The sequence below is a fragment of the Scatophagus argus genome, chromosome 15, assembly GCF_020382885.2.
Source record: "Scatophagus argus isolate fScaArg1 chromosome 15, fScaArg1.pri, whole genome shotgun sequence".
NCBI classification, from domain to species: Eukaryota; Metazoa; Chordata; class Actinopteri; family Scatophagidae; genus Scatophagus; species Scatophagus argus.
Window position 1 is genome coordinate 19,785,886 of NC_058507.1, and position 14,138 is coordinate 19,800,023.

Consider the following 14,138-nt stretch of genomic DNA (forward strand, 5'->3'; position numbering starts at 1 on the left):
AGCAGTTTAAAGAAAACATAGTAAAACCTTAAGTAAGCTTGGGATACTTAATTATTCTGGATCGGGGTATTTACATAGATGAGTGTCCCTGACTGTTTGTCCTGTGTGGTAGGCTGTATGGCACTCCCCTGAACATCGACCTGTTCCCTGCACTGATGGCTGAAGATGTAGTCCCTGGGAGTAGACTGGGGCCCACCCTCATGTGCTTGCTTGCAACTCAGTTCAAACGCCTGCGGGATGGAGACAGGTAAGGAAGAAGGAAGGACAAAGTGACTCTCATGGATACTGCTTGGTGGCCTTTTTCCTTTTTTCTCTATTTACTGAGATCAGATGAAAAGGCACGATGACGTCTGAAACTTTTTAACCTTTTTGAATGGACCCAGATGGTCTCTGGTGTACACTGTTTCTTGTATGAATCATGTAAAATTAAAGCCAAGCGTTCTTTCCAGGTGTTTCTCCATCGTGTGAGAGTTATAGAGGAATTTTAATTCATTTTTATTTCAGCAACGTCCCATTCTTCTGTCTCTCTTGTTCAGGTTCTGGTATGAAAACCCAGGCGTGTTCACTCCTGCCCAGCTGACCCAGTTGAAGCAGGCCTCCCTGGCACGGGTGCTGTGTGACAACGGGGATAACGTCACACGTATCCAGAAGGATGTCTTCAGGGTGGCCGAGCTGCCCCACGGCTATGGCAGCTGTGACGAGATCCCTCAGATCGACCTGCGCATGTGGCAAGACTGCTGTGAAGGTGAGACAAAGCAGAGGGGCACACGAGACAGATCACATGTTTCATAATACACAAGAGTTTTGATTTTGTTGCTGATGTTGCTTCCATCATTTTACGCTATGGGATTTTTAAATTTTCATGACTTTGTTCCACGCCCTTTACATACATGAGGACAGGCAAAGCACACAGTTTCAAGTTATTTAATGGCTGTATCAGTTTACACGCATGCTCGCATACATCTGCAGGTTCCATGAAAGCTTTTGAAAATAGACATACATAGACAGGGGTAATTGAAAGTGCTTGACTTTATGTTTTGTCCAAGTTTTGTGATATTTTTTTACTGCGTCATTTCTTCACGCACCGCCTGCCTCAGGAGAGTGGTAAAAGTCGAATGATGCAGGTCGTGTCCTGAGAAAACAGCTATGCCTGTAAAGTGTAAATTCTAGGAATTGTGGCTCACCAGAGACATTTACAAAGGCTGGCTTGTGTGTAATACAGCATACATTCAAGTCTCTCTCTTGTGATTGTTCTCAGTGAGCTTCTGTAACGCCTGATCGTTCTCATAAACATTCTCAGTGTTGTAACAATAATTGACCTAAATCCACGTCTCAAGCTATGCCATGTGGTTCAGTTTGAGGAAATCGGACCTCAGCACTCATTGAAAAGTCTTTGAATGTGATCTTTAACCTACTAACGTCCACAGTGGGAATTTTAGAATTTCCTAAACAGCACTTAAAGTACTAGCTGAGCTAAGCACAATAGAAGTTTTTCATATCGCTTTAAGTATAAGGCTCAAGTATTTTCTTAACTTTTTTCGTAATATTCAAATAAATAGTAAACTTTCGTCATATGGAGCCAATATTTCTTGGCAGGTTTCCACCTCTAACAGAAAAATATATACTGTAGGCACATAGTAAACATAGTAAATATAGACATTAATGCATTAAGAAGGTGTGGGAACCCTGGTGACAGTACCATTACCTGCACCATCATTACATTCACAGTCACATCTTTTCGTCATCTCGGCTATCTTTTAAAACATATGCCTTTTTATGATGAAAGAACACAGGGAGTTGCCCAGACATCTCAGCCACTGGCTTATGCTGCTCCAGTGTGTGGGCTGTTTTCTGAAAACCATACAATATCCTCATCCTCTTTTCCCTTCCATAACATCTTCCTCCAGGCAGCCGGTCTTTCCAATAATCACCTGTTATATGCTGCAATTTAAAACACAAGGTTATTCTTCGACTGCAGTTTACTTGACAGCACTCCTGTCTGCACAGCTCACACCAAATAGATGTCACTCAGTGTAAATGCGATCTGACTGCGTCTGTGCGTGAAACTTGGAAGAAGGGATGAAAAAGGGAAGAATGGAAGAGGAAACGCTGTTTCAGGCTTCGGCAGCTCTTAATGAAAAGGCTTGACTGCTGAGAAACTTCACCTGGGATCATTTCTCTGTGGCTCCATGAGGGAAACAAAGGGAACAAAATAAAGTCTGAAGTCAAATGGCATGTCACGTCCTGCCAGAGTTACTCTGCTGATCAGCAGACCTGCTCTTCCTGAACACTCATGACATAACCAGTGTTGTGCTTTTTACAGACAGGTCTTACGGGGAAGAGAGGGTATTTGGAGTTAAGTCCTGGGTGTTTAGACATTCCACCCATGGTTGCAGCTGACAAAGCGAAAAGAAGAGGAATGAAGAGGCACCCCCTGCTGTTATGATAAACCAGCGTGAGGGTTTATAGTCACTGTTTACCTTTTATCATTTGTTTGGACATATGAGCAGTGGTAAAATAAGAAAATGGCTCAGATTACAATAGATAATCCAAGGAATTAAATTAATTAAACCTTAGGGACTGAAAGCCATGCAGCGATTTTTATTTTTTCAATACAACACTGAGCGATCACAATTAGGAACTTTGTTGAGTTCAGCTGAATTCAGTTTATTTATATAGCGCCAATTCACAACAAAAGTTATCTCGTGACACTTTCCAATTAGAGCAGGTCTAGACCAAACTCTGTTATTAAACTGTAATGCAGAGAGCCCAACATTCTTTGAGCAAACACTTGGTGACAGTGGCGAGGAAACCTCGGAGCAGACCCCAGCTCTAGGTGGGCGGCCATCTGCCTTGACCGGTTCTGGTGAGGTCTCATTATTCTCATTACGTTCTGTTGTCACCTTTGCAGGATGGGTTTGCAGGAGCAACATGATTAGAACAGATCAAGACATAAAAACTGTTAAGTATTTCCATAAGCACTAATGGAGTGAGGCAAGTGTTGAGTGAAAAACAGCATACAGACCACATGGCTGTTTATGCACTCCAGATTCCACCTACACATACTGCATATAGTGCCTCTCGTTTGATGCAGAATCTTGGAGAAAATGGTTGCGACACAATATAAAACATCAATAACGATCATGTGTCAGCTGTGTTGTAAGTCTCAACTCTCAAAAGATTTAAGACAAATGAGGCGGCCTCATCAATTCGTTGTTCAAGCTATGGTGTATAAAAAAGCTTTAATAAGCAGCACATGGCGCTTCTTAATTATTTCTCCTTTCATGTCAGATCCTCACCCTGGGGTTCACCCTTTCTTGATCAAACGAACAAGGGGAGAGCTGAGCTAATAAACAGAGAACATCCTGCCAGAAACAAGAGGGAGGAAGAGTTCAGATGCTTGTTTCTGTCTGTCTGTCTGTCAGTAAAGCCAGATCCACAGTTGTGTTTGGCTCAATTAATAGAGAGGACACCACTGAGAACGTAAATGTACGAGTGTGTGTGTGTGTGTATGCAAGCATGCAAGCCCAGCAGAGTGTGCATCTGTGCGCTCATGCGTGTCTGTCAGCATGAGATAGGAAGTCCTGTTGTGTTTAGATAGTCTTTGTCTTTTACGGACTGTTGTCTGGTAAATCAAAGGCACTCTGAAGGCGAGCAGCCAACTTTAAACTTACTGATAAAGATGAACCCCCCCACCACCACCCCATCACCCCCATCTGCAGGGCCAGATCCCATTCATCTGTTGTTTCTCTGCTTTGCTGATGCTCACCATGTCCAGGTGTGTACTGGGGTGTGAGTGGCACTCTGTGTTTGTGTGTCTGTGTCTTTCGTTCCCTTTGATGTGGGTGCACTGATGGCAGTGTGAGAGTGACGGGTAGTAATACAATAAGCCTCAGTCTTAGATGTGCACTTTGAAGAGCAAAGAAAGTGGCATCGGCAGTCATGGTTTCCTGTTTCGTGCATGTGGTGGGTGGCTGCACTTAAGTTGTGCATATAAAGGGAAAAGATTGCCCTTATTTCTCCGCACACACAGTTTCTTTTACTCTGTGTGGCATTCATGGCACATTAGACAGCAAGAAAGATTGCTTCGCCTGTCATTGTCAGTGATTGTTAGTGTGTTGTGTTTGACCCCAACAGACTGCAGAACCAAGGGCCAGTTCAACGCCCTGTCATACCACTTCAGAGGACGCAGATCAGCTGAGCACAGCTACAAAGAGGATGCACCTGCCAGCAGCATCCAGGAGAACAGGTAACACAGCCTGACAGCATTCACTCTCCCGTATGACGAGTATCGGACCGGGATTGGCTTTTTAAACTACTTGTGATGTCACAAATCGTGAACATTGGCCTGCCTCTTAAAATCAGATTTCTTCTTAGCACTGAGCAGAAAATGTGAGTGAAATGTGAGGAAATGAGTGTGAACACAGCCTTGTAGTGTGTTGTCTTCGCAGTGAAGCTCAAACACTGAGCTGGAGGCACAAGAAGGAGATGGACTGTAGATGGACTTTGAATTGAATTAAGGATGTGATGAAATGTCTAGAAAGAGATCAGATATCAGATGATATCAGAAAGTCTGCCACAGTTCCTTTTTGTATCATATCATATCCTATGTCCATTTAAATTCAAAGAATTGTAAAAATGTGCACACATGAAATACAGCTTAACGACAAGAACTTTTAACAAAAGTATAAAATTCACCTCAGTAATAACTGTCAAGGTTCATAGACAAAACAACTGTTCTTTTTCCTTATCACAATTATTAGCTTTAACCTAAGGCATTTCACATATTATAAAGTGGCTAGCAGCTATTCTTTTTAGCTCAACTGCATGTTTTCTCAGACCAACATCAGCTAACACTGTCACAGTGAGAGCCACAAGTTAGTGGACTGCTGAGTCGGATGAACGACTGGGTTTGTTGTGTTTCCCGACCTTGTGACAAGCCATTATTTCCCTGAAATCCTAAATATTTCCACACGTCTGCTTTCTTCCCGACAGCGGAGTAAATATCCTCATTGTGTTTTTCTTGGCTTCTTGCCGTTATCTGCCCGGTGCTAACTCTGTTTGAATGTTTAGAAAGGAGACACTCGGGTGGAAACAGTAACACAGACATGCCTTGGGAATTTCAGAATAAAAGCGTGTCTTTAAAAATGATGATACAGATCAGTTTTCGCTTTGCAGTGATCGTATTAGATCGCTGTTCACTATTATGTTAGTGAAATGCTTCCTTGTTCCTGTGTGAGATTAATTCAGCATTAGCAGGTATAAATGTGAGTTTCGAGCAAGAATTTAAGTAGTCTGTAAAGAGTATAGTGTATATAGTCTGCACAGTCTTAGGGAATGCTATAAAGAGATGATTGCTTTCCAAGGAAACCTGATTTTCCTCTTGTGCATGTGTCTCTGCAGCTCCGTGGAGAAAGCTGTAGAAACTCTTGTAAATGTTACTGTGACTTCCAAAAAAAGCACTGAACCTCCAGTCAGCAACTTCCAGGACTTCGTTTCCGACATGCAGAGGACAATTACAAGTTTACGAAAGCAGGTGAGTGTCTGTATGTCCACCCACACACACACACACACACACACACACACACACCCACACACACACACACAGATTCTTCTTTGTACATTTGTGGTTGATGTTTTGCTGCCAGTGTTTTGTTGGTTTAAACAGATGTCTGTGGATTCATTTAAATATCCTACTGTGCAGCCACTGGCCTACACATTCAGTGTCTGTCTCCTTTGGGGCAGAAATATTTATAATAGTATAACAAGTATAAGTATAATAAGTATTTCTGTAAAGCTTTTGTGGCATTTGGGAATCCTCCTCTTTGAACTGTTAGTAGAAACTTTGAGCCACTTCAGTTTTAAATTACAGTTCAAAACTCTCTGTCTCCAAACACACACAAACACTGATAGACACGTTTTCAAAATAAAATTCTACAGATGTGACAGAAGACCACAGGTAGCCATGGAGTATTCTAGTTGTTTTAAAAATAAAAGCCCCTAGACAGTAACAGGATCTCACTGCAGCAGCCTAGACTAGGCTGTAGTTTCAAAATAAAAGTTGTTGTTCGGTCGACTGCTTTTGAATTCTTTCAGCTACACACACCATTGAAATGTCAAAATGCTATACTGTTCAAGGAAATTCATGCTTATGTTTTTCTGCCTTTCCTGCTTTTTAAAATACTTTCAATCTTCAGATCTAATTAAACCCAACCCGCTTTGAAGTTCTACTACTTCAGCATACCTCCAACCGCAGACTTCATTTGAATTTTAAGACCTTGGACTACTAAACTTGTATTCATGCACTGCAACGTCTTTCAACGTATACCTTTAAAAGTATTATCTCCCAGCTTTTCTGGCAATGTATTTCATTTCTGCACTTTTTTTACGTAAAGCACTTCAGCTTCCGCTTTTGTCAGTTGTACATTTGTCATGTATAATGTATGTGGCTCATATTTTTGTAACATTTGTTGCAGAGCAGAGAGACATGTGGCAGCGTTGGTGTAACGTGAAACAACTCGTCGTGTGAGTAAAATGTTAATGTCTTGGTATTTTTACAGATTAAAAGACTTGAGACGCGTCTGAGCAAGACCGACTGCACTGATAGTGAGGGACGTGAACGAACAGATGGCGAACGGTGGAAAAAGGACTCCTGCACCATATGTGAATGCAATGTAGGTTCAGCGTTGAAATCAATATGCAATCAAAAATGTTCACATGCCGTACAAACACATGCGCTCGGTACTTAATCCGCTCCTTTTTCACTCTGTGAGAAGCTAACCATGTTTAGCAGTTCCATGTTTCTCACTGAGGACAGGCTGTCCATCAGAACCTCATCTACGTGAACAGTCTGTCTAGTTAAAATATTAGTCTGGCACTGTGTTTCACCTCTCCCAGAGCCTCTTGGCACCAGTGTGCCAGCCACTTCTCTGCCTCTCACTCTTTATCTTTGACACTTTTTATGTGCCAACTGCTGGCAGAGGAGATCAAACCGTCAAACCTGGCTTCCTCTGATCTTCTTCAGTTCTTTCTTTCCCTCTCACTTCCCTTTGTTGCCATCATTTCCACTTCAAGCTTATTTTGCTCACCACACCTGATAACACACCTGTTATTTTCTCCTTTTTGTTTCTCTCTTTCCCCTTGGCTTTCCCAAAACCTTTCCTCTCTTTCCACCTTCCATGCCTTCCTATAATTGGAGCATTTTTGTGATAATTAAATTTGGCAAGCGGAAGCACAGCGAAAAGGACAGTCTAGAGAAAACGAAAAAACAGTTTGGGTCAACACATCACTGTGGCTCTAAAACAAAGCGCTTTATTGTTCTGTTCAGACTTCAGTCAGCAAGTACCTCACTGGAGGCTTGTGGTGGCCAAAACGTTTCAGTTTCTGTTCTGTGCCAAACAAAAGCAAGACAAATCCTGTAAAATAACTAACCAGCTCATGAACACACATATTGATCATTCATACATTTTATCCTTGCACCTGGGACATTTATGCATACTCTTTTTGATTGTGTTATACAGTAATGTGATGTTAAGTCTTGCTGTACTTGGTAATTTCCAGTTGCTCGTTTTTGTGGGGTTTTTTTCATCCGTTATATTTGATATCTGAACTGCAGCAAGCCAGTCTCCCCCACAGTGACAGCTAACATTTCATCCAATCTAATCTAATAAGCTTACTGACCTGTTGCCCGTTCTTTGACCCCCGGCCACAGGATGCCCAGGTGACGTGCTTTGTGGAGTCTTGCCCACCGGCCGAGTGCAAACAGCCCGTCAAGCTAAAAGGTGCCTGCTGCCCAGTGTGTCTCGAACACGCAGATGTCGAGAAGCAGCAAAAAGCAGACACTCGCCATGAATAACCCTCAGGACCTCCCCGACAAACACACTCTAGTGGCTGAAAGTCATACACTCACACACAGACATCCAGCGAGAGGATGAGACTCATGAAGGTGTGCTAATCCACAGCCTCGATAGACCCAATAGCCTCAGTTTTTGTTTTGTTTCATTTTGTACCCTTTTGCATTGATCGGGGGAGGGAGGGGGTGATTTTCTTTTCTTTTTGGATTGTTGCTCGCTCCAGGGCCAGCAGCCTGAGGCTTGGTTTGAAAATGTGCTGGCAACCAGTCAGCGATCACTAAATGGATTTATTTCTGAACCAATGAGTGGATGAATGGATGAAAGGGTGGACTGTAAACAAGAGGGTCGAATCTCTTGCACAGACTCCACTGAGGCTTCTGAAGTGTGACAAACTGCCACTGTGTTTGCTCTCCTGCGACTAACAAAACGCAGGGCCACATGCCGTCGACGAGCAGGAAAGGGAAGTAGATTCAAAGGCGGCAGCCATTTTGTTGTCTCACAAAAGTTTCTCAGGTTAGAGATGCCGAAAACTGGTGCTATTTTCCCCCTTTTTGTTATTAATGAATTAATCACTAAATACAGACCTTCAAAGTATTGTCTTTTGTATGCAAAGCAACCTATATACACTCAGTATATGCCTTTTTATGATAAATAACAATTGAGAGGATAGTTTCATTCAAGGTAAAACACTTTGTATGAATAGATTTACTTCATCTTTTAATCCAAGGTGCTTTATATCATGTTATGATGTTTTTTTTTCCTCCCTTTTTGTATAAAAATGCTTACATATGAAGATAATGTGAAGCCCTACAAAAATGTTTGTAATGCAAAAGAGATGTCTACTGATTACTGCTCCTCTCTCCATGGACAACTTGTTAGTTACCTTACTTATTGCCTCTGCTGGCCTGTCCTGAACTTGAGTGAGGTGGAGCCGTGTAGTGCTCCCCATTTGCAGGACACTCAAACCAGCTCTTGCACTGTTGTGCTCCTTTTTCAAGTTTCATTTTGCTTTCAGAAAGCAGTCACACAATATCCATTTTTACCACTGTAATGTTGTGAACTTTGTCCCAGTATTTTCCTCAATCTTGTAAAGCCAAATGTATGATTAAGTTACTTCTAAAATGACATTAATAGCATGTGTCTATCTATGAAACCATGTATGAATGTTATGTAATGAGGTCAGAATTTAGCCTTTGGTACTGCTTGCTCTACCATAGCAGTATTCTCTCTCTGGCCTACTCACAGATTTTTTTTAAAATTCATGTATAGTCCACAGACTACACACAACTGAAGGACTGTTATCATAACTGTTGACTGTTCTTCTCTGCTGTTGTGGACCTGCATCTTTCTAGCTCCAGTGTAGACAAGGACATACTTGCATGCATTCCTTTGTCAAGCATCCACTTTGACTCCACCTTATCCCTTCTTGCCCATGTGTATGCAGTGTTTGGATATTTTCTCCTTTGAGAACTGTCTTCAGTGTTGATATAGGTTAAGAATGCTCACCCTGCTCATGTTTCTTCACCATGTTAAAGATTATGAGACCGGGGTGACGTCTTTCGGCAGAGCATGTGTGGAGTGCAGGCTTCTCCAGCCCTCTGACCCTCATTCCGCTGTAATGGAAGCCATATGAGAGGGGAAGCGAGGGTAATGTTGGGGGAGGGGTGCCGATGATCGGGATACGCTATCAATCTAAACAAGTCTCCACCATTTTGATATTGTGATACAGATTTATTCCACTGTAAAGAAGTTACTGTACGAAGACCAATGCCACTCATTGTACCCCATGCACTGGCTTGCTTAGTGTAACATAAGTCATGTTTTTGTTTTCCTGTTTTGCTTTTGCTCTTAATTATGGTGAAACGGCTGCAGCTGCAGTGTTCCTTTCCATTGTTTTCTTTATGTGGTAACGTCCTGAGCAAGCATCTAAACACTAAACCGAAATAATACTCTCCGGAATGTGGATTACGGGGCTGGTGGTCGCACTGGTAAATTGGTATCATGTCATATGTTTATATATACTGGACAGGTTTGTACATCAAACTGTATGTTTACAGTTGTGTGTTTTTCTCCAACAACACCTGCATGCACACATCCAATTCATGTGCTCCAATGTGTTTTACTGACTTTAGTATTTTCGATATATATTTACGTAAACTTTGTGCATGAATGAGGATGTGTGTGCCTCATTAACCGATGTGTCCCAAAGCTGTCAAAGCACTGTGAGCTCTCTTCGTTACCAGTCTTCTTTTATCTGTTGTGTTAGTTGATTTTTATTTTCGATTTTCAGCGTAGTTCCCTCCTTTTATTTCCACCCAAAAGATTCCCAAGTGTCAATGGAATGCACTGCTCCGCAAGACTGAACATGCTTTACCTACACTGTCCCTTAACCAGTGGTCAATATGGATATAATAGTACCTATCATGACATTTGTATTGTACGTTTGCCAAAGAATGGTTTGCACTGTAATGTATGCCTCTCGACAGTAATAATAAATAAATAAGCCACGTTTGAATTACAGTCATACATGTTGGTGCCTGTTCTTTTAGCTCCTGTGCTTGGCAGTAGTGCTGAACAACAGATCAAATCGGTCTTCAAGGTGTTGCACTTCATATAATGTTCATACAGTTGGTGTTATTTTATTTTGTTTATTACAAAACGTATTGCATTTAACATCAAATTCTTCTTCAATTCAAATTCAGTTCGTCAAGCATTTGGCTGTATTTGCTCTGGTGAGCCTGTCATGGACAGCAAGGTTATGTTAACATGGACACTGCAATAAGTAATAGATACACTGTACATGTTGATAGTAAAAAATTACAGTAATAATCACTTAGCCTCTTCTTTAGTGTTACCATCAAAACTTGTCCAGTACTGCTTATGATCAAATAACTGTAAAACTAATGATGGCTGTACTTAAGTAGTTTTTATTTAAAACAAATTAAATGCTAGCATGCACTGAACTAAAAGTAAAGTGACCACAACTACATCTCTCACGTCTCTCACTATATGTCACTATATGTATATGGCCATGTTGCTAGATGAAGTTATATGAAAGGAGAATTTTTGCTGGATCCAAACCACGTCTGGAGAACAGTGATCCAGAATAGGTTCCTAAAGATGCTTCTCTGTCAGCACGCGCTAGGCACTGAAATGGAATCATACATCTGTCACCTGTCGGCTACAGAGCTAGAAGAGCTTCAGAGCAGCTGAACAGAATCTATGCTGCTACTTGCAGAGCGTTAAGGAGGAACAACTGCGACCAACAGTCCACAGACAATCTGCATGTTTGCTAATAAGCTAATTAGCATGGAGGACCAACTGTACTGTAGTTTTCAGTCGTAGGTTTTGATGACATAAGACATCATTTTGTAATTCATGGCACAATTCAAACAGGTTTGAAAAATAATTTGTACATATTTTTTCTAAAATAAGATCCCATGTTGGTTCACTGGAAGGGGAGGTACTTTGAGGTACCAACAGTAAACATTACTGTATACTGGCTGATTAGCATGCTGACAGTAGCATTTAGCTCAGCATACCACCAAGCTTACAAGTACAACTTCATAGAGCTGCTAGCATGACTGTAGTCTACTGTTTGCTTAAACATCAAAATAGTTGATTAATCAATTAATCATTTCAGTACTGCTAGCAGAAGAACTTTAACCACTTCAGTAAACTGTTCTCCGTTGTTTATTTCTTTGCATCTTTGTCAGATTTTTGCATAAGAAACAACACTACGTCAACTATGCGAACAGAAAGCAGCTGTGAAGTGTTTGGAAAATGATGTTCACAAGGTGAGTAATATTAGCCACTGCAGAGGCCCGATATTCTTAGACCTACTTCAGACTGTGGTTCACATATTCACATTTTATGCCCGTATATTGTGACAAAGTATATTCATTCTGGAATTAGTTTCTTTCAGATAAATATCAAAGCACAAGTGTAATCATCCTGACCAGTACTGACTCAAAAACTTGACATAACAACCTTTCCCCCTGCTTCCACCCATCTCCATCCTCTTACTTTGTTTCCTCTATCTACATCCCTGCCTCAGTCCTCTATACTTCTCTCTGTAGACTCAGCACTGGCAGCTGGGGCAGTGAGTGTCCCAAGGCTCTGGAAAGAAAACTGGACGAGGAAATGAGGTTTCCAGTGGCTGCACAGATAAAAGTGCCTATATCTTCTAGCCAGGCAGGAAAGACATCATCACCCCAACAGGGACCTACCTTGCTTAGACTAATAGGTCTGTTCCTCAGAGATACAAACATGAATATACCCACACACACACACACACATACTTCTGTTGGGATGTTCCCATATCTGTCGTAGAGCTTCCCTCCCCTTTCACCCAAATCCAAAAGCCCAGTCTTCTCCGTTTACTTTGCAGGGAGATGACCAATCTGATTATCTAGATAAAGAAGTGCTGTAGGTGTCAGCTAGATGTAAAGAGGCAATACGACAGACACGCTAACAAACAGAGAAATGTCAAAATTTGACTGAATCACGCTGAAGTCCTCTACATCTGAATCTCCATCCAATACTTTTCAGATCTTGAAGCAGACTACAGAAAAGAGGCAGTACATTGTGGCTTTCAGGGGCTGGACGGGACACAAGCCTGCAGCTGCACAAGCCTGGCTACCCAGCAAGCCTCTCACTTCCCACTCATCATTTACTGGAATTTCATTTAGGCAATTGGCTGTCCATGTTGCACCTCTCACTCGCCAAGGTGGGGAATTCTTTCCCCTCGCTAATGGAACGTCATTCTCATTTCCAGAGCAAGGCGGATGAAAGAGAGAGAAGTGGTGTCCCACTGGGGGGAAAATAGGTTTTGCATCCCGGGACTCAAAAGACTGCAGTGATGGCTTGTCACCCCCAGTGGGTGGGATACGTCATGAGATTGCTTCCCGCTAATGTTTTTGGCTCTGACACACAAGCCTACTGAGTTTATAGTGCAGGTGTGAGCACAGGCATATACTGTGATTGAAAAGGAATGGGAAGGTGACTGTCTTACTTGCTTGGAATCACAAGGGAAGAAGTCCACTGCCAAACTCAAATGTGAATCACATTTTGTCTTTACTCAGATAAAGTGGAACTTAAAGGTAAGGTTTGTCATAATGTTGGCACAAGAGGAAAACTCAGTTATTGTCCAAAATTAAAAGAGCTGATTGTCTGAATGTGCTGAGTACATTTCATGGAAATGCCATTTCCTTATTTCAAGTTGCAATGCAGTCTGGCCAGTAGTTGTTATCTTGCTTTGGACTGAAGTACTGGATGGGCAAACCAGACTTAACAACCATTCATTTGCTCCACCACTTCAGTGTAAATGATAAGTTAAAGGAGCACAAATCAGTATTTTAGATCAATCTAATTATGTCCAATGTGAGAAGGGTTACCTGTACTTACAAACTCACAGAGACTCATCACCCAACATGACAGACCTCTCTGAATTTTTTTTTAGTCCGTGACGTACACTTAATGCTTCAGTATCACATTCGAAATCAGACACATACATACATAACCACCTATGTAAACTGGGTAAGAAGTTGTTGCTGACCTCCCTATCCATCTCTTCAGCCACGTCTTCCCCATGCATTTTCTTGCCATTGTTATCTCCCTCCTATCCTTCAGATGCCCTCAGACTTTCCTCCTCTCCAATGCCCTGCCATAAACCATTTTCCTCCAGTCCTTGTTGCCTGATCTTTACCTCCCTCCTCTTCACCTGTTCTGACTTTACACTGCCACTGGCTTACAGGCTTGTTGTATGTATATATGACAAATTAATCAGAAGACAAGTATGACATGGAAAGACTCTAAAGATGTCTGACTTTTAACATGAGACACTCACAGTGATGCAGCTTTTTGTGTAGCTCTTGTTCTGCCACTTGCTGTGGCAGAGGATCAAACTTGAATCTTTTTTTTTTATTGTTTGTCACATTGTGACCACATGTTTCTCATACATTGTATTTGGGTATTTATTGGATATTGTCATGGGTAATGAAATCCCATTAAGGATAATTAAATCCTTCCTGTCTTTCTGGCAGTTCCACTTAAAGGACATTGGAAACTCTTTTCTATGAACTGGAAAAGATTCTGTTCCAGTAAAGCAATTGGTAAATCCTCTTATTAGAGCAGTTACAAAGAACATCTGTGTATCACAGAATGTTAATTTCTGTCACGTTGTGAGTGTATATTCATTCAAAGCTAATATCAACAGTAGTGATTTTTCTTTGCAGTGAGTGCTTTGTCATTTTTGATTGTCTTGAATCATATGACTGCTGTTGA

General features: G+C 41.6%; 1 protein-coding gene across 2 annotated transcripts in view; it reads left to right on the plus strand.

Annotated features, from left to right (window-relative positions):
- The window catches only part of LOC124071751 (peroxidasin), a 50,520-nt gene extending 40,147 nt beyond the window's left edge, over window positions 1-10,373 (plus strand). For both annotated transcript variants that reach the window (XM_046412612.1, XM_046412613.1), the window contains 6 exons: window positions 113-247; window positions 537-745; window positions 4,138-4,249; window positions 5,404-5,536; window positions 6,561-6,674; window positions 7,712-10,373. In XM_046412612.1, the coding sequence (XP_046268568.1) occupies window positions 113-247; window positions 537-745; window positions 4,138-4,249; window positions 5,404-5,536; window positions 6,561-6,674; window positions 7,712-7,855 (847 nt within the window). In that variant the 3' untranslated portion in view covers window positions 7,856-10,373. The remainder of the gene's footprint in view (window positions 1-112; window positions 248-536; window positions 746-4,137; window positions 4,250-5,403; window positions 5,537-6,560; window positions 6,675-7,711) is intronic.
- Window positions 10,374-14,138: the final 3,765 nt, after the last annotated feature.